The sequence below is a fragment of the Scomber scombrus genome, chromosome 23, assembly GCF_963691925.1.
Source record: "Scomber scombrus chromosome 23, fScoSco1.1, whole genome shotgun sequence".
Taxonomy (NCBI): domain Eukaryota; kingdom Metazoa; phylum Chordata; class Actinopteri; order Scombriformes; family Scombridae; genus Scomber; species Scomber scombrus.
Window position 1 is genome coordinate 1,502,147 of NC_084992.1, and position 21,058 is coordinate 1,523,204.

At 38.5% G+C, this 21,058-nt stretch overlaps 1 protein-coding gene across 1 annotated transcript in view; it reads right to left on the reverse strand.

The window, feature by feature from the left end:
• Positions 1–5,010: 5,010 nt before the first annotated feature.
• LOC134006107 (tetratricopeptide repeat protein 39B-like) overlaps positions 5,011–21,058 on the reverse strand; it is a 27,902-nt gene continuing 11,854 nt past the window's right edge. The window contains exons 2-19 of the mRNA XM_062445189.1: positions 19,099–19,133; positions 18,347–18,451; positions 17,865–17,996; positions 16,844–16,914; positions 16,648–16,715; positions 15,324–15,388; positions 15,144–15,249; positions 13,584–13,649; positions 13,317–13,425; positions 13,039–13,106; positions 12,864–12,923; positions 12,597–12,758; positions 12,111–12,202; positions 11,276–11,396; positions 10,991–11,102; positions 10,380–10,497; positions 10,160–10,276; positions 5,011–8,994 (exon numbers count right to left, since the gene is read on the reverse strand). Coding sequence (XP_062301173.1) covers positions 8,898–8,994; positions 10,160–10,276; positions 10,380–10,497; positions 10,991–11,102; positions 11,276–11,396; positions 12,111–12,202; positions 12,597–12,758; positions 12,864–12,923; positions 13,039–13,106; positions 13,317–13,425; positions 13,584–13,649; positions 15,144–15,249; positions 15,324–15,388; positions 16,648–16,715; positions 16,844–16,914; positions 17,865–17,996; positions 18,347–18,451; positions 19,099–19,133 — 1,704 coding nt within the window. The 3' untranslated portion in view covers positions 5,011–8,897. The remainder of the gene's footprint in view (positions 8,995–10,159; positions 10,277–10,379; positions 10,498–10,990; positions 11,103–11,275; positions 11,397–12,110; positions 12,203–12,596; positions 12,759–12,863; positions 12,924–13,038; positions 13,107–13,316; positions 13,426–13,583; positions 13,650–15,143; positions 15,250–15,323; positions 15,389–16,647; positions 16,716–16,843; positions 16,915–17,864; positions 17,997–18,346; positions 18,452–19,098; positions 19,134–21,058) is intronic.

A 21,058-nucleotide genomic window follows, 5' to 3' on the forward strand; every position in this document is an offset into this window, starting at 1 on the left:
CTTCCTTCTTTCCTTCCCTCCTTCCTTCCCTCCTTCCTACCTTCCTCCCTCCCATCATTCCTCCCTCCTTTTCTTCCCTCCTTCCTTCCCTCCTTCCTACCTTCCTCCCTCCCATCCTTCCTCCCTCCTTTTCTTCCTTCCTTCCTCCTTTTCTTCCTTCCTTCCTTCCTTCCCTCCGTTCCTTCCTTCTTTCCTTTCCTCCCTTCCTCCCTCCCTCCTTTTCTTCCTTCTTCCATCCTTCCTTCTTTCCTTTCCTCCCTCCCTCCCTCCTTTTCTTCCTTCCTTCCTCCCTTCCTTCCTAACTTCCTCCCTTCCTTTCTTCCTCCCTCCTTTTCTTCCTTCCCTTCCTTCCTTCCTTCCTTCCTTCCATCCTTCCTTCTTTCCTTTCCTCCCTCACTCCTTTTCTTCCTTCCTTCCTCCCTTCCTTCCTTCCTCCCTCCTTTTCTTCCTTCCTTCCTTCCTTCCTCCCTTCCTTCCTTCCTCCCTCCTTTTCTTCCTTCCTTCCTTCCTTCCTTCCTTCCTTCCTCCCTCCTTTTCTTCCTTCCTTCCCTCCTTCCTTCCTTCCTTCCATCTTTCCTTCCTTCCTTGACTCGAGGACAACAGGAGGGTTAAATACAGTTAAATTAATGTTGTCTGTAAAGTTCAGATATCAGAAATGAGAGGAAAAGTTCTGCCTGAGTCGAGCCTGTAAGGTATTGTTAGTAACTTTTATTATTCTTTTTATTCTATTACTTTATTTTTCTGATTGTTTTCCAGCTTTCATCACAATTATTTTATTTTCTTCTTACCTTTTACCTACCTTTGTTTTTCCTTTTAATACCCCTCCTCACATTTCTGGTTTTACTAGAAATGTTCTATAGCGACTTTATTTTAATATTTCTTTATTGGATTTTATTACCTTTTTATTTTATTTAGGTATTTTACAGGTAATTAGGTAATAGGTATTTTTTAAATGTTTATCTTACCCCTGCAGGTTCATAAGAGTTATGACAGCGTTTCCTCACTTCCTGTTTTTATTGAGTCATTTGGGTTTTTTTTGGTCTGTTTATTTAGTACTTTGTGTTACATTACCATGAATAAAAAGTTCTAAACAAATAAAATATATCTTAAAGACTGATTGAACCTCAGTGTTTAAGAAACTCAACATAAGTTTCTGTCTCAAACTAATAAACTTTAATAAGTTTAAGCTTTAATTTAGTGAAATGTAACTTTGTGTATTTGATTTGTCTGTTTTTTACATGTGGGTCAATTATGTCTGAAAGCTTCCTTTGATTAATAAACATTAAACCTCCTGTTGTCCTCGAGTCAAGGAAGGAATGAAGGAGGAATGAAGGAGGGAAGGAAGGAAGGAAGGAAGGAAGGAAGAAGGAAGGAAAGGAGGAAGAAGAAATGAGGTAAGGAGGAAGGAAGAAGGATGGAAAGGAGGGAAGAAGGAAAGGAGGGAAGGAAGGAAGGGCAAGAGGGAGGAAGGAAAGGGAGGAAGGAATGAAGGACTGAGGAAAGAAGGAAGGAAGGAAGGAAGGAGGGAGGGAGGAAAGAAGGAAGGAGGGAAGGAGGGAGAAACGAAAAGAGGAAGGAAGGAAAGAAGGACAGAGAAAAAGAAGGAAGAGAGGAAGGTAGGGGCTGAGGAAAGAAAGAGAGAAGGAGGGAGGGAGGAAGGAAGGAAGGGAGGAAAGACAGGAAGTAAACAAAGAGAGAAGGAGGGAGGGAGGAAGGACAGACGGAAGGAAGGAAGGGAGGAAAGAAGGGAGGAAGGGAGGAAAGAAGGAACAGTCAAAACAGATGGGGTCAATTTGACCCGGGAGGACGACACAAAGGTTAAACCATGTTGCAAAAAGGAAAACACTCCCTGACTAACATAAATCTGTATAAAGTCTCTTAGTTATTACCAAAGCTGCATTCTTATCCTCAGGAGTCGCTGTTTTGGACACACAAGGTTTCTAACAGCAACTATAATGATCAACATCAAGAGAGAAAGGGTCAAGCCTTGTGTCATATGTCTGTAGAGGCCAACCCCCCCCAACAAAAACAGCATTCAGGGCCCCTATGCACCATATGGTAGCCATGGTTACTGGTCTATTTATGTTGATGGAGAACCAATGGGTGAGGTTACACGTTGCTCTCTAAATACAGACTGTGGCTGCAGCTAAAGAAAACAGTTTAAAGCTGTTCCCCTTCACATGCAGCTCAGGTTTGGATGAACTCAACAAGTATAATAACTCTGATTCAAGCCTTACAAGCTTCTTCCCCCCAAAAAACATCATTCAGGGCCTCTACCCAACTTTCCCATATGGTAGCCATGGTTACTGGTCATTATTGGTCCATTTATGTTGATAGGAGAACCAATGGGTGAGGTAACACGTTGCTCTAAAGATCCTAAAAGTCATTAAATAAAGTTTAAAGCTGTTCCTCTGCAGATTCCAGGTCAGGTTCGGATGAACTCAACAAGTATAATAACTCTGATTCAAGCCTTACAAGCTTCTTCCCCAACTGCAGCTGAGGCTCATGGGTATTGTAGTACTTACAGTGTGCTATCTAACTATCTAAAGTATTCACAATTAGTGTTTAACCCTCCTGTTGTCCTCGAATCAAGGAAGGAAGGGAGGAAGAAGGAAGGAAAGGAGGGAGGAAGAAGAAAAGAAAGGAGGAAGAAGGGGGGGGGGGAGGGAGGAAGGAAAGGAGGGAGGAAGGAAGGAAGGGAGGAAGAAGGAAAGAAATGAGGAAGGGAGGAAGGAGAGAGGAAGGAAGGGAAGACGGAAGGAAAGAAGGGAGGAAGGAAGGTATGAGGAAGGAAGGAAAAGGAAGGAAGGATAGACAGAAGGAAGGAAGAAAGGGGGATGGAGAAAAGAAGGGAGGAAAGAGAGAAGAAGGAAAGAAAGAGAGAAGGAGGGAGGAAGGACAGGCGGGAGGAAGAAAGGGAGGAAAGAAGGAACAGTCAAAACAGACGGGGTCAATTTGACCCGGGAGGACGACACAAAGGTTAAAGTGCAATAAAAAAGGTGCTACTGTTCGCTTTAAAGTGTTAATGTGGGAAACAACAAGCACAACAAATACCAGTTAAAATACATTTCATCACACAAATACAAATATGTGCAAATAAGTTAATGTTCAACAAAGCTTCAAGAGAACAGAGTTTCAAAACCTTTGGGGGGTTTTTATGTAGAGAAGCTGCCAAAATGAGACAAAATCTACATGAAACATAAACAACTAACTTTGAAAGAATTGGACCTGTAAGTATATTTTTTAACTTAGGTCCATTCCTGCTTAAACTATGCACCCAATCAAATGTTCAGTATGTTTTTTAAAGACCAATAAATGATGACAGACTGTTATTCACAGTGTTAACCAACACCAGAGTTTCCCTTGATGAGGCTAGAGGTCAGATTGGAGTGTGATTAATGCCACAAACACACTGGATGGGCACATTTTACTATGAGTCATTATAAATTATTTAACCCTCCTGTTGTCCTCGAGTCAAGGAAGGAAGGGAGGAAGAAGGAAGGAAAGGAGGAAGGAAGGGAGGAAAGAAGGAAGGAAAGGAGGAAGGAAGGGAGGAAAGAAGGAAGGAAAGGAGGAAGGAAGGGAGGAAAGAAGGAGGAAGAAGGAAGGAAAGGAGGGAGGGAGGAAGGAAAGGAAGGAAGTACGGAGGAAAGAATGAAGGAAGGTAGGAGGGAGGGAGGAAGGAAGGGAGGAAAGGAAAGAAGGAAGAGAGGAATGTGATTTATTCTTGATAGATAAAGTGTAAATATTCTCCAAATTGTATTGATCAATATCATTGCACCTGGTCAAAGGTGATTACTGATGTGTATTAATAGAAAATAAAAAGAGGAATGTGTCTGAAAACAGAATTATTCCAACTTCATGGGCGACTGTGTATAAACAGGCAAATAATCAGACACAGAAACACTGTTAATAAAAGAAAAAACACTCAAAATGAACAGTTGTTTTATTTTTCATTTTATTGCACCACATGGATCATCATCTCTTAAACCGTAAAGCCTTTAATATTGCATCACATCACTTCCTGCCGTAAAGCACATACAGTAATGTCTCATATTCCAAGAAAAAAAAAAAAAGATTAAACGTATTGAGATAACATGCAATTCAAATCCTATAGAAAAGGTTATTAAAGAATTATAGTTTAAACACAGAGAGACACACAGAGGCACTGACATGAACCAAATGTGACAGTGAAAAGTGGCCATTTTTAAAAGGAGTGTACCAAGATTTTTTAAATATTTATCTAGTTTATCTGTTAAATGATAAGAAACTACACCAAAAAAACATCCATTATTGGCTGATAGGAGTCAGCGTTTTGCTTAATTATGTGAGTCATGCTAATTATTATTATGTTTAATTATTAATGACATCGATAAAGCTAAAACTAATTCATCCATTTGGTGTTTAAAAGCTATTTTCAGAATACTTAAAGACAATTGAATACGTTTTAAACATATTTTACAATAGATTTTAACATGTTTCCGAAATGGCAAATCATTCTTAACCATCCTCCATCACATTTTGGCTTTGCTGGACCTTTTACGTCATTCTGCTGAACTTTGACCTGGTGTTCTCGTTCGTACACGACGTTTTGTGCCACCTAGTGGTAATAAAAGCACATTACAGCGTAAAACTCAGATGGCAGCATCTTGGAGTCAATCAACAGTCGATCCCCAGACGAAAGTGGAGCAGCTACAAAACCTTCAAATTTTATTGTTGAAACTTGTTTTTTTATGCTTAATAACATTTGTAGCTTTATTATCATCGGGACGTTATTATCGTTTGTGCTAAGGGAAAGAGTAAATGTAAGGAAAGAAACCCTTTTATACACTTTTTTGTATTTATCAGGTCCGACTAAACCCAAATATCTTGAAGAAATTAAAAATGCATACCAAACAGCGCGGGTCTCAGGAGGTTAATCTAAAGATGCTAGCCAAAAAAAATATATCTAACATATATTTATGTTAGAGTCCTTCATTTTATACTTTCATGCACAGTTTTTCTTCTTTATTTAGATTAGGAGATAAAGTAGAGAAGTAACCTGGATATTTTGTTTTATTTCTAATTTAATACGGACAGATGAGTCTTTAAGGATTCTGGAAATATCTTCAAAACAGCAGCTAAGAGTTGCTAATGTTTATGGTTTATGGTCGTAACATTAGCTCTGTGACACAAGTGCAATGGATGATAGCAAGAAGAATATTTTAGCATAACACGTAACATGCTAACAGTGTAGTGTTGCAACGTATGGTTAATATTTTATTGCACTTGAACATACATGGAGGATTTTAGTGTTGGTTCTCATCATAAGAGCTAACTGATCGTCTAACTTTAGCTTTTTAAACTTACTTGGTCAACTTTTGTTCTTACTGAAACCTTGTTTATAACTAGCGACATTAGCCGAAAACTTGACTTTACGTTAGCACGCTCTGGTCTATCGTGAAACTATTATTTACTGATTGTTACGAGACAAAACCTGAATATTTATCATACTTGGCTAATAAAGTTCGTTCCTTCAGATCACACAAAGACATGAAGAAGAAAAAAAATATACACCCTAACGCTTTATAGGCACTAATAAAAATCCACATAAGAAGAAAAGACACATACAGCAAAACACACACACATATATATATAATTTGGTCTTTTTGTTGATACATTCATTATGGGAAGGCTAACTGTTTGCACCACTACATTTGCTCCATTTACAGGAAAAGTACCTCCTACATGAATGTTTACAATGGAAGCAAAGATGTAAATAAGCTGCTTTTCGCTGTTCAAGACGACAAAGGACTGAAGGATCGGCCTCAATAAAAGGTACGCTAGCTTTATATGTTCTGCCTCATTTGAGCAAATTTGAGACTTTGGGCCCTAACCCACCAAAAAGCCTGTTAGTTTGACACACAGCAAGTCTTCATTGTGTTAATATATCATAAACATTATAGTAAATAGTATCAAACTACATGAAGCTGAATGAGTCTTCGGATTCATCAGAAGACAGATTGTGCTTCTTCTTTATTTATATATTTATCAGTACATCAATAGATACTAAAACTGCTCTTCATGTATGTTGTTGAACTACGTCATAATTAATATAACAGAACACTGCTTAATATAACAAACCTTAAATAGGCCATCTTCACTGGCTTGCCTCTACAGCAGTAAGCTAGCAGTAAGCTAGCAGTGAGTTAGCAGTAAGCTAGCAGCTGAAAACAGGAGGAATCTAAAGCCTTCAGTCTTTTATGTATTTTATCAACAGAGGGTCGAGTGAATGTGGACAAAGGCAGTTTTCTTTACTCAGAGGCAGAACTGCTCTGTGTGAAGATAATCTGATTTTAGTCAATAAGGAACCGCATACTTTAGGCAACGTTATGTCTCACTGAAGCGTTTTGTTCAAATAAGTTGGACGCAGATAAGAAAGTTGATGCCAACACTTTCTCTTCAATCTTATTTAATCTAAACCTGCATTTGTTGGTTTATTTTGGTCACTTGGGGGCAGCAGAGTAGGCTGAAAATACAACATACTGACATATTATCACCTTGTTAGCATATTAAATCGATCAATTTGCATATCAAGCAGAAACAAAGCAGAGTGATCATGGTGTTTGTCCAATGTTCACTCTCCTTTCAGCTCTGGTTTGGTCTCCCCAACTCCTGAGATCTGGCTCATTAGCTGTTAAATATTCAAATATATTCACCAGCTAGTCGCCACAAAACCAAAAACACTGATAAAAGAAGAGTGACAGCAAAGAGCAGGACATCATCATTCTCTGTAGGCTTGTCAATAGTAAATGACCCATTTCATATTCTACATGACCCGCCACCATAAAAATATTGATTTCTGCAGCTTTTAAAGCAGCTATAATGTATATTTTACATAATAATAATGATCGGTCAGTGTGTAATGTGTTTGAACCTACAGTGACTCTGCAGCTCCTCTCGCCTGTATGGACCTTTATATTGAGTTTCAGCTCATTGTTTAGCTTTACTTCCGCATCAGGCAGCAGCTTTTACAGATATAAGCTGTAAAAAGCCACTAAACACAACCTGCTAACAGACACAGTCAGCTGTAGACGAGCTGCTGAACATAGCGGAGCCTTTAGCAGCATTAAGCAGAGACAGATATTTCCCTCAGGAGTTGGTAGAGAGTAAAAACAGACTTAAAAGAGAGTGAAACACGACTCCTAATGAATGATAATGTTGATCAGTAACTGCTGGATGTGGAAATAAGTTCAATATATCAACTTACACGCAGCTCTGCCTCTGAGAGAGAACTACAGATAAAACTACAAACATGGACGCAAACAGAGACAAAATGACCGAGAAGTTAAAGACTTAATAACAGCACAACTCTTTTATATTGCTGCTAAATGTGTGCGTTTACAGCTGTGTGTGTGTGTGTGTGTGTTTCTCTTTTTAATGTGCATATTGCCCAGTGTGTGCAAGCTTGGAATGAGTGTATTACGCTGTGTGTGTGTGTGTGTGTGTGTGTGTGTGTGTTTAGGCCACAGTCGGTGACAAGGCTGTTTGCCCCGTGCACAGACACGTTTGTGTACTAACGTGCACGTGTGGCCCAACGCATTTATTGAGAAATGAAAAAAAGGCAAAGTAAAGAAAATATAAAGCGTATATATATATAAACTGTGTGATTGAACACACTGGTCTCTCTGCTCATCACACTAATATACTCAACAGTTTCATCAGTACACGTCTCATGATTCAATCCTATAAATATACATTTATATATATATATATATTTTATTTATTTATTTAAAAGCAAATGTTTGACTATGAGTTGTTAGTTTAGGACCAGGATTGGTTTGGTTGGAGTCAGCATGGAAGCTTTTAATGTCCGATGAATCGTCACAATCTAATTATTAAAACTCAAACTATTCAAATAACGAATCACCACAACAAATACTGAATATACACAGCAGAAAAGGGTCAAATCCAACCAGCAAATAATAAATATCCATATCTAATAACGAAAAGCTGAAACTTCAATTAACAAATGATCACTACAAAATAGAAAGATTAAAACAACGAATGGCCGCCCATCAAATAATGAATATAGAGGTAGAATAATAAAAATTCAGTCGTTAAACAATAAGACAAAGTCCAAAAAAAACCCCCATCCACTAATATACTAAATACAACTGCATCCTTTTATTATCTTAAGGATTATTTTGCAATTTCATTATTTGATGCCAGGCCTTCGTTATTTATTACAAACTGGATATTTATTGTTCAGTGTTGAATTTTAAATTATCTTGCTATGAATACTGATGTACACATTCATTATTTGTTGTGGTAATTTGTTATTTGGAGTTTTAATCATTAGACGTGATCCATATTTTTTTGGCCAGTTCAGAAAGAGAATTACACTGCGAGAAAAGAGGCAATAAAAACAAAGTTTGGAGTGTTGTTTTCTTGGTTTCTTAAAAAAATGAAACCTTCTTTAACTTAATACTTCATCTTAGAAGATTTGAGCTGCTTCCCAGTTCTTTCCTGCTCTACCTGAATGCAAGAAGTTGCCAAAATGACTTCTGCTATGAAACATCTCAGAGTCAACGAGCCCTGAGACTGAAACTGTCTTCCATTGTGATCTATTGGGTTCGGTGATTGAATCGACTATTGATTGATTGTATCGTGACATCCGCATGCTAAAGGGAAGCTCGTGCTCGTTTGATTAAAGAGGTACAAGTTTAAATAATCTCATCTGTCAACACTATTGCAAAAATAAATAAGGAAACAAAGGAAATAAAATAAGAAGGTTGCGAGGCTTAACTGACAAAAGTACGATCTCCCAACCCAAACACATCGAAGCCTCTTCAATCGTCCCTGGATTTGGATTATGCACCGTTGTTTCCAGCAGCAGCTCTGAGTTGTTTGGAGTATTATGGGGTGCCAACAGGCGATCCTTTGAGGCTGTTGAGGGCCGCGTGGATCCTGAAGTGCAGTCTGGACTCCATGGAGTAATCCTTGTAGTTTGTCCTGATGGAAAACACGAGAAATCATTCAGAATATTGTTACTAAACTTAGCTTTTCATCAACATGAGCTGTGATGCCACTCAGTCTAGTTTTAAATAGTCTCTCCAATAACAATGTTTCTAAACTATGTGTGGTATGAAAGCCTGACGTTGTACAGTTCATTCCTTTCTGTGCAGTCCAAGAAAACCTGAGGCTGTTTGGAAACTAATGCGTGTGAAATACCAACGTTACAGACATTCCTCAGCAGAAACACACACAGGTTGAACAGTGGGTCAGATTAGTTGAAGCTGAATGTTTAAGTCCAGAACACAGAGGTTTAAACAGGTATAGAGAAGTGAATATCAATAGATTTATACAATTGACAAGTGTACAAAGGTAGTGTAAAGAACAATTGATGAACATGTATAGATGTGTATTATATGACATATCATGCCATAAAAGCTATTTACACACATGTGTTTAATGGTATATATAGTAGTACATAATGGTGTAAAGAGGTCAGAAAAGATAAGATTTCTGAATAACAGATATGAATGTATATAGAGATGTGTTCAAGTACATGAGGGTTTAGATAGATATATAAAGGTATCTGAAAATATACAGAGGTGTATACGGGTATATGTATGGCAAAGTATTAGGGTCACTAAAAAAAAAAAAAAAAAAAAAAAAGAATTCTGAGAAAAAAGTCAGAATTCAAACTTTTTTCCAAAACCTAAAAAAAAAACATTTTTGGGGGAAAAAAAATTTTGGGAAAAAAAAAAATGAATAAAACATTTTCATTTATGTTTTTAAACGGAGAAAAAAAAATCCCAATTTTTTTTTTTGTGAATTCGGAGAAAAAAGTCAGAATTCAAACTTTTTTCCAAAACCTAAACAAAAAAATTTTTTAGGGATAATTTTTTTTCTTTTGAAAATGAATGAATACAACTTTTTTTTGTGGAAAGAATTAAGGAAAAAAATTCTCCCTAATTTTTTTTTTTTTTGGTGAATTCTGAGATTAAAGTCAGAATTGTATTTTTTTCTTTCAGTGGCCCTAATACTCTTCCGTATATATTGATTTATATAGAGGTGTATAAAGCTGTATAGGTGTATAAATGTATATAGATTCATATGTTATGTATGATTTGAGGTGTAATTTATACTATAAAGTGATATAAAGACAACTTACTTGGCATTTTCGATGTATGTGGTGGCCTTGGTGAAGTCTCCCTGTAGTTTATACAGCAGACCCAACTCATACGTGGTGAAGGGAATCAAGTAGTGATCGTATCTGATCCGACTTTCACTGAAAGCAAACACACACACAGAGAGGAAATCCATCTGATCTCTGTCACAGTCTCAGAAGAAGAACAGCCACACTAAGTGCTCGGATGTGTTGGGGTGTTTACCTGGACAGGACCTGAGTGAAGCACAGCTCGGCCTGCAGTAACCGGCCCAGGTGTTTCAGACAGAGTCCCTTCAACATCTGGACCAGACAGCTGTCATCGGGATGAAACTCAGACGGGTCTGAGAGAGAAGGACAGAGGTAAGATATGTTAGGTTGGATCCATGGCAACGGCACAGTAAAAGGAAAGAAACCAGTTATCAAAGAATCTAGATAATAACACAAAGATTAAGTTGTTGCTTTCTATAATTACTAATAATACCTATTAATCCATCTTAAATACACATAGAGTTATTTGCAGCTTCTCCATTCAGTTAGATTGTTTTGGGAGAACATTAACATTGAGTCAAGGCATTACAAGAGTGTTAGTTGATTTAAAAAAAAAAGAAAAACGAGATGGAAGTAGTTTTTACAGCCATGAAAATTGTTTAAAGATCTTCCCATCAGGCAGCACAGAGCAACATTAACCAATCAGAGCAAAGAGAAGCCTTTATGTAGCCCGAGAGGTGAAAATCCCCACAAAGCAATCACTGCTGCTGCTTGTAAAGATTTTTTTCTCAGCAGGCTCTGAGCTATTTCTTTCCTACTCTGCTTTTAATGTGGTTAAAAACTCACTTGGGTCGTTACGGAGCTGCTCCTCAGCCGCCTCTACGGTAACCAGCAGGGACTCGGTAAAGTCGGCTCTCTTCCCGACGATGGTGAAACCGTTCCAAACGTACATCATCTCCTACAGAGAGAGAGAAAAAAATCAGCAATTATTACTTCTAAATACGAACCTAATCAGAGTATGTTGAACTATTGCTCAGATCTGCTTTTAAATACACTGAATATGCTTGTTTCTGCAGGTGTGTATGGTGCAGAGGTGTGTGTTTGTGTGTGTGTGTTAGTGTGTGTGTGTACCAGTGCAGGGATGATCAGGGGGATTGGGTTAGCAGCTTTGTAGCGTCTCGACTTCCTCACTGCAAATTTCTCCGTTGGGATCGACTTCCCTGCCAGCCGTTGTTTCAGCCCCTCCACCTGCCTGCACACATGAATACACATCTATACTTCTGTACTTATAGTATGACCCTTAAGGCCCATTTATGCTCAACGCTAAATATGGATCCGGTTCCGGACGGAGCCTTCTGTCCGTGCTCCGCGTTCATTTCGTCCGTATTTCTGCACGTTTCCATAAAGCTTACGGATACGGACCAAACGGAGCAGTAGCACTGGAAACCATGGGGGGGGGCAGTGTTGCTGTCACTACTTGATACGTAGCTCTAGTGAGACACGAAGAAGAAATAACAATGGCGGAACTTTTTGAGGAAAGGTTGTGAGAGTTGGTTAGAAACTTAAACATATTGTTTTTGTCTTATCAATATCTCCTCCACAGTCGCCATGTTTGTTTTTGAGTTTGTTGTAAACTTTTGACTCTGTGCTGCCCCCTGGTGGATGTATTGGTTAACATCCATGCCAACGTAAAGGACGCATGGAAGTATGTGAGCAGTGACGGTAACATCATTTGAAAAGGACGTATATATTTCCGTACGTACGTTGAGCAGAAATGGGCCTTAATATTAACCTACACCTTACCCTAAAAGATATCCCCAATATCCAAATATGTTTTAACTTAACACTGTACTAATTTTGTCCTGTACATTTCTATATTTATCCCTTCGTTTCCCCCATTCATCTTCCCCGTTTAGCTCCAGATGTGCAGTGACAGGTGACCACGGGTGTAATATTTAAGACTGACCTGAAGAGCTCAGTGATGTCCTCCCCGGTGTTCTTCACCTCCTCCTCTGACATCATACTGAGGATGGCTGCCTTCTGGTAAACATAGATAGCCTGCAGAAAGACGGTCATAGAGAGGAAACCCTTTAAAAATCAAAGCATATTGTAGATAATGTTTGAGACTTGTATAGGTCATATTTCACTAATGATTTGTGACTAGTAGCTTGTTTTTTTCATTTAAATAGCAAAGACGATGACAAAAAAAAGGACAAAAGATGTCTTTGTAAACCAATACTAAATGAAACCTCTCCATTAAGACACAAAACCCTCATTTAAATACTGCTGTCTGCACCTGTTGCACCTGTTTTCCTTTAGTTATTCTTAGTAGATCACCTGCAAAACGCACACAAACGAAACGCACAATCTATTGCACTGTTCACACAATTTAGTTCCTTTATTTGGGATCTTAGTGAATCAGACCCAGAGAGTATAAGAGTGTTATGTTGACCTTTGACCAGCGGCTCTCTTTGCACAGCAGGTCTGCGTAGCGGTACGCCTGCTGCCACTGCTGCTGGTAGGAGTTTGTCCACATCAGCTCCCAGTAACACAGGTGGTGGATCTGCTTCCACTCCTGCTGGCTGCTGATACATTCCTCGTACCTGGACAGCGCCTGAAACACACGATCCAAACAGAAACAGAAGTTACAGTTAGATCTCAGTGTTTGTGAACGTGTTACGTCACAGATGGAAGAACTACAGGTGTGTTTCTTTGAGACCTTCTCGAAGTTCCCGCGCAGCGTGGCGATGCGAGCGGAGTAGAAGAGAATGATGGAGCCCTAAAAGACAAACAAAACGTAAATTTCATCAGCCAATCACATTGGAACATTTATAACACAGTAATGGTGGATTTCCATCAGAGGTTAGATTTCTTGAGTATGTGTTTTAACTTACTTTTGGGTATTTCTGTTGGTATGGCTCCAGCAGAGCTTCAGCCTCTACCAGGTTCCCCTCTCCAGTTCCTGATCAAACACAACACAGTTATAAATAAAGTTAATGATTGTACTAATAGCTTGTTTTACACTTAATCTTCCATGAAGTTAAGGTACCAGACCTTTGAATCACACAGTAATTTACGGCTTTGGAGCTAGACCACCGTGCTGCAGTGACTAAAGTGTTTTATACCACAGCAATGGAAGAAAAACAAAGTGTGCATGTGTGTAGTTTCCTACCAAGTATCAGTGAAACGTATGTGTGGTAGAAGAGCAGAGTTAGAGCGCTGAGTATCGCCCGCAAACTGTTGCTAGATGCTCCTTCTCTCAGCTGAGACAAGCCGAAGCCCTGCAGGCACACAGAGACACAATGTGAGATCAATGTTAACTGGATTCTTCCTCCAGGAGTCTCACAGTAAAAGCTTTCCACTGGTTCAGGGATGTGTGGAAATACTCTTTTGCTAAAAGGCTTTCACTGTGAAGTGTTTCTTTTAAAGTTGTACTCACCCTGTTTCCTGAGAATCCGATGAACTCCAACAACCTCAAAATCCTCTGAGGAAGGAGAGACAACATCTGAAAGCCAGAGAACATTATTCAATTATAATAATGAATCATTAAAAGCACTTTCAATAAACCAATCAATATGTTCACTTTAAACAAGACTATGCTTCTTAGCTGAAGAGCCTTTTCATAAGCTCTGCAAGTACTCAGAGAACTGAAGTTACAGGTAACCACTATTTCCTATTACTAGTCAGTGTAACATTAACATTACTTTGAGGCCGTTATTTTAAGGTAAACTAGTTGCATAATGTTGCTTTAATAATGTATCTGTGTATTAGTATAATTATATTAATATCTCTCTGTCTCTGCCAATATGCTGATGACCTTCGCCTATTTTTCACAAACCATAAAACAAAGAAAAGCGGCATTTGGACGTCCATATGTTAACCCTTCTCCTGTTTTACAATAGTTAAGCTATATTCTCTTTGTTTGCAATGTAACCAGGCGGGGAGTTCGAGTCCTCTGAAATGAGGCCAACGAGGAAGTAACTTAAAACTGCATTCTATCAAAAGGCCACCAGGGGGCGACCGTTTTGGTGTCAAAAGGACTTCCGTCTCTATACAAGTCAATGGAGAATTCACCAACTTCTCACTTGATTTCTAACCTCAGTAAACGTTTTCAAAATGTGTTTATGGTCTCAATCGCTAGTTTAAAGCCTTCTTCAATGCAGTATGATGTTCATTTGGGACATTTTGGCCTCCCTGATTTTATATGTGACGATAAAGCAGGGAATGCATTAGGGCGTGGCTACGTGGTGATTGACAGGTTGATTGGTTCACAGGTTCAGGAGGGCGCCTCATGCCCCTCCTGATGCCCTTATAAGTAGAATCCCTGTTTTTATTTTTCCCAGCATGCACCTGAAATTTTCAAGATGGCGCTGCTCAGATCCGATACTATTGGCCTCCGAGCAGCAGTCCACAAACCAATGGGTGACGTCACGGATGTTACGTCCATTTTCTTATCTACAGTCTATGAATGTAACAAGACATTTCTTTTTTATAAGGTTTGAGTGAAATCTTTACAAAATGAAACCTTTCAACAGTCTGAAAAAACAAGTTTTAGTAGTTAGTTGTATAAACTAGACATAATGTTGTATTAGTTGTTAACATGAATGAATGAATGAATGAATGAAATTTGTATTACTATGTCATGCACATAACTAAGCCCAGCCTGCATTAGTCTACATGATACTATACAAACCAAACTCATACAAACCAGAACCAGAGTGCTGCTTTGTCTAAAATAAAATTCATAAATAAATAACATGAACATGGAGAAAACAATAAATACTGATTAAATAGTCAATGTTTCCTCCTTTTCCAGGCTTTTGAGACACAGATACCGTCTATTAATCTATGACAACAACATCGCTAGAAATTCATATGCCAGAGAGTTTAACAGGCTAAAATCTGCTTTCTTTCTTCAAGTTGTCATTTACTTTAATCTCCACCCGAAATTGTGAGGTCAGGATGTTTTTGAAAAGTGTGAATCAAAATGAAAACCCACCAGGTTGAAGGATCCGATGCCCAGTTTGACTCCGCCTTCAAACTGTCTGAACGAATCAGACTGGCTGGATGAGTCCTGAGCAGCATTCAGCACATTCTGACAATCCCTGTTGGAAAAAATCTCATTGTTGAGCCAGTAGATAAGTAAATGATTTGTTTAAGGTTTGAATCGATCACTCACTTGTAGATTTGGTAGCTGGTTCGAATCTTGATGCCTCCTTTGATAAAACTGATCATGTTTTCATCCTGGAAAAAAAGACAGATAATAATTACCAATTAATTTTTTATTAGATAAGTTTAGCTTCCTTGGTGTCTTCAGCAAAAACACATTATCATCAGTCAAAGTACCATGAAATGAAAAGTATATTTTCCTTTTTAGTTTATGTTCCTGGGTAGAAAAGGAGATTTTGCTTTAAATTAATATACAGACATAAAGGCTTATTCTAAGGTAATGAAAACACAACTATTCTTATTTTCAGGTGATGCTCTAATTAAAAAATATTTTTGAATATTATATATATATTATATTTCTGCCATTATATCTCCCTAAATCTTACAAACTGGGTTCATTTAAAGGGTCATAGACTAAAAAGGTTGGAAACAAAGCTTTGCTTAATCTTTAGGTTTCTTTTAGTAAAATTAAGTATTTTCAAAAAGACATCAGAAGAAATAAAATCACATGTTAAGACGATAACATCAGTGTGTAAATCACTGACTGACTTTGTATTTTATGGGAGGAGTTGGAGGTTTTCAATTTCACTTCAATAAAGGTGCAATCCACCAGTTTGGCGGTTAAAGTTTATTCATCTTAGTTAGGGAGGAAAGGAAAGAAGGAAGGGAGTGAGGAAGGAAAGGAAAGAAGGAAGGACGGAGGAAAGAAGGAAGGAAGGAAGGTAGGAGGGAGGGAGGGAGGGAGGAAAGAAGGAGGGAGGGAGGGAGGGAGAAAGGAAAAGAGGAAGGGAGGAAGGAAGGACAGAGGAAAGAAGGAAGGGAGGAAGGTAGGGGGGAGGAAAGAAAGAGAGAAGGAGGAAGGGAGGAAGGAAAGGAAGGAAGGAGGGAAGGAAAGAAGGAAGGAGGGAGGGAGTGAGGGAGGACAGGAGGAAGTTAGAAACAGGGATGGAGGAAGGAAAGAAGGAAGGGAGGAAAAAGAGGAAGGAAAGAAAGAGAAGGAGGGAGGGAGTAAATAAGGACAGAGGAAAGAAGGAGGGAGGGAGGAAGGAAGGAAGGAAGGAAGGAAGGAAGGAAGGAAGGAAGGAAGGAAGGGAGGACGACACGAAGGTTATTGGAAATGTAGCATTAAGTGGATTTTTAGTTTTACACATTTTGGGAACTAAAAATAAAGATATTTCCAAATGTTGCTTCAGTTTTAACCATAATTTTGATTTTAATCTTAAACAATCATCAGAATGAGACAGTGATTCATTGTTCCCCGGGGGGGCGGGCGGGGGGGGCGATTATGATATTCAGACAGACGGGTGAACAGACACACAGACAGCAGCTCTGACCTGCACAAATGTCAGTGTGGCTTTCTGCAGCAGACACTCGGCGTAGCAGATCTCTGCATGCATCTCTTCTGCAAAACACAACCACAGCACACTCACTTCCTGTCGCCTTTCATCTCATTTCCTGTTTGTGAGCAGCACTTCCGGCTGTCAATCAAAGCGTGTGAGGGGGGCGGGACTTGTGTGTGTGTGTGTGTACCTTCTTGTAGATTGGACTGTTTGCTGATCAGACTCGACAGAGATCCGACAACCGAGTTCTTCTTCCTGAACCTGCAGAGACAGACTGAAGGTTTTAACGTCTCTGGAAGAAGGAAACGTAAGATACAGTTTCTCTCTCTTTACTGTCGGTTATTGAAGTGTGAACGTTACTGAAGACAGAAGTGAGAGTTTCACACAGCTGCAGTTTAGAGGCGATTAGATCAGCGTGGTTTATATTTAGCTGTTTGTGTGAAACGAGAAGTAAGTACAAAGGTTTGTGATGTGTAAAAAAGAAAGAAACTTGTATAGAAGAAGAAGCTTTATGATTTCAAAGTCACTTTACAAATGCAGTATTAGAGTAACATCAGATTTGATGTTTAAAATGTGTTCAAATTAGTTTGAAGAAAAAAAAGCCGCTAAACCTTTGTGTCGTCCTCCCTCCTTCTCTCTCTTTCCTTCCTCTCTCTTTCCTTCCTTCCTTCTTCCTTCCTCCCTCCCTCCTTTCCTTCCTTCTTCCTCCCTTCCTTCCTTTTCTCCTCCCTTCCTTCCTTTCCTTCCTCCCTTCCTTCTTTTCTTTCCTCCCTTCCTTCCTTCCTTCCTTCCTTCCTTCCTTCCTTCCTTCCTTCCTTCCTTCCTTCCTTCCTCCCTCCTTTCCTTCTTCCTCCCTTCTTTCCTTCCTTTCCTTCCTCCCTTCCGTCTTTTCTTTCCTCCCTTCCTTCCTCCCTCCTTTCCTTCCTTGACTCGATGACAACAGGAGGGTTAAGTTATGATATTATTTGTGGGGGACGAGCTATAACTAGTCGCCCATGGTGAGGAGCATAAATCTGTCTTATTCTATGTTTTGAATATAAATAAATGTAATATCTGGAGTGTTTGCTTCCCAATAAACACATATTACCAAAAAGAAAAAACTGTGCTTTATAAGTCTAGTCACTCAACTAAATCTTTATCTTTGCCAAAGTAATTTAATCTTGAGTCTAAAACACTCGAGCCAAACCTGCACAGCTCTCCTCCTTTCTCACCTCTGACAGGTGTTCAACGCCTCCTTGATGGTTGCCATGGCAGCCTGAATATCTCTGTGCTCGAAGGTCATGGTCGCCTGCATCACCAAGATGCTGCTGTAGCCCAACGCATGGTACATACTGTCCTTCCACCTACACACACACACACACACAAAGGTATGTTATACACACATACTTATTATACTGTTAAAGTATCAATAGTAATAGTACCAGTAGTACCAGTAGTACCAGTAGTACCAGTAGTAATAGTACCAGTAGTTATAGTACCAGTAGTAATAGTACCAGTAGTACCAGTAGTAATAGTACCAGTAGTACCAGTAGTAATAGTACCAGTAGTAATAGTACCAGTAGTACCAGTAGTAATAGTTTTTTCACCTTCAAAAGCTTTGTACTGGAAAGCGTGCTTGTACAAATACACCAGTACAATATATCATATGTTACATAATACACACACACACACACACGTGCGTCGCCGTGGTTACCATGGTTTAAGCAGGTCCAAGGCTTCGGAGAACTTGTTGTTGAGGACCAGATTGAGAGCACACTGAGTCTCCTGGATGGCTGTTTGCAGGTCCATCTTACAAGCCCTGCACACACACACACACATAAAAAAACAAAATTACACACACACACATAAAAAAACAAAATTTCACACACACACACACATAAAATCTGAAACAGGAAGTGAATACAGTTTGTGAAACACAGACTGAAACAGTCAGAGTACAGTGAAAGAGAGAGAAGGCTGAGAGGAAATGATCTGCAGTTTACCACAAACACACACACACACACACACACACAAACACACACACACACTCTCTCTCACACACACTTTTACCTCTTGTCACTTTTAGGGTTTTCACATAGCCTTACATTCATTTCCTGAAGTCTTACATTCACTCTAACAGTCAAACATCAGCTTCTCCCATTTAACTGAGTGTGTCCTCTACAGTAAACACATGTTCCAGTTTATGGACACTTGTGGGGACATTTCATCGACTCACACACTGACTTCCTGCAGACTTACTGTAAACTATCGGCTGTACTCGCCTGAACCCAACCCTGAAGCTTCCAACACAGGAAGTGACTAAAAGTGAAAAGAGACCGCAGAGTGAAAGAGAGAAGAAGAGAGGCGGAGAGGAAGTGACGCGCTGCCGACCGCAAACACGCAGTGAGAGACAGAGAGAGAGTGTGTGTGTGTGTGTGTGTGAGAGTGTGTGTGTGTGTTACTCACGCAGGTATCCTGTCAAAAGCATCTTCAAAGCAATCCTGGAAAACACAGAAACACTCGGATTAGATTCATCCTCCAAAAACAACAAAGAAACATCATCAGTGTGATTTATTTTCTATTATTCTTCTTTGTTCTTCTCTTGTTTCAGGATTAAAACTTCAGACTTATTCCTGAATTTAACACTCATTTAGTTTTTCAGGGTTATTCCAGAAGTATTCCTGATCTATTTTATTCCTGACCTTTATTCTATCATTTTCTATAATCCAAACTTTAAAGACTTATTCCTTCATTTTCAGAGTAATTCACCACATTTTTATGGTTCTTCTATAATTTGAGTTTTCAAGTATTTCTGATATATTTTATTTTAAAGTTTTCAGGACTGTTCCTGCTTTTCTAGATTATTCCTGACTTTTATTCTATAATTTTGCAGTTATTCACAAATAACCAGGATTATTCCAAAATGTAGGGATTCACCAAATGTTTATGGTTCTTCTATAATTTAACTTATTCATTTTGTTTTTATTGTTCCTGCTTTTCCAGATGAATCCTGACTTTTATTCTATAATTATGCAGTTATGCTTCTCAGGGTTCTTCTATAATTTAAGGGTTATTTTTCCAGAAGTATTCCTGATTTATTTTATGTTTTGGGACTAGTATAGTGTTTATAGTGATTTCAGGACTATTTCCAGATTATTCCTGACCTTTATTCTATAATTTTGCAGTTATTCCACATTTTCAGGGTTATACTAATTTTGACTTCAGATTTTTTTTCCATACCACTTAAACTCTGCACTATTTCTGCATTTCCCCTAATTTTGCCAGAATATTTAATTTCTTCTTCACAGTAAATCCAGAGTAAGTTTTTTCACATTATTTCCAACTTTTAAGCATTATTCAGAGCTTTCAGAGTTCCTCTAAAATGTTAATAGCTATTCCCATTTTTTTAAACAATTATTTCATTACTACTCATATCTTTATTGTGTGTTATTCCCCAGATTTATATTCATGTTTATTCCAAAAAACTTTAGGGGCTGCTCACAATTGTTCTAAATAACACACTTTTTCCCTTCCTGATTAGATGTATTATTTTCTTTTCAGAGTCAAATCTCACCTCTAAAGATTTATTCCCAAATGTAAAAATTATTATTATTATTCAGGCTTTTTGTCCAAATTGAAAGATTTATTCCTTCTTCATTTTCAGAGTAATTCACCAATGTTTTAAGGTTATTCCAGAATAATCATATTTAATCCTAACTTCACAAGGTTCTTTTATAATTTCAGGGCTGTTATTTAATTTTCAGGGTTATTTATTTTATGTTTTCGGATTATTGAAAAATCTATTGCTGCTTTTCCAGATTATTCCCGACGTTTATTCTATAATTTTGCAGCTATTCCATAATTCCAGAGTTTTAAATTGTATTCCTGCATTTTCAGCGTTATTCCAGAATAAACACTCACAACTTTTCTGAATAACACAATTATTTTAATTTCTGCCTTATCAGATCTATTCCCAACTTTTCAGATTCAAGTATAAGAATAAAAATAATCTGATTCATTAATTTAAGGGGTTATTTATTAGTGCCACGGGTGCTAAGCTCTGAGTAATACTGCAGAGGGAGTGCCTCGGGGCACTCTTCTTATTATTCTTCCGCCAAATTTCGGCGTGTAACTCCTCCCGCAGCTTCGAGAACCTGACAATATATATATCAAAACGTGCGGCTCGATAGGGAAAGAGGTGCTATTATTTGGATTGTTCAAATTCCAATTTTTACCAAAGTTATTCCCATAAAACCGGGCATAATTCCCCATTGGAAATGAATGGGAATTTTTTTTTTAAACCACAAAATTTCACAATTTTTCGGAGTCACCTAGTTCTCTCATACTTGCACGTAGAAATGTGATTCACACTTTAAAACGTAGGAGAACTTGTGCTCTATCCAAAACACCAAACAGTTTTTACATA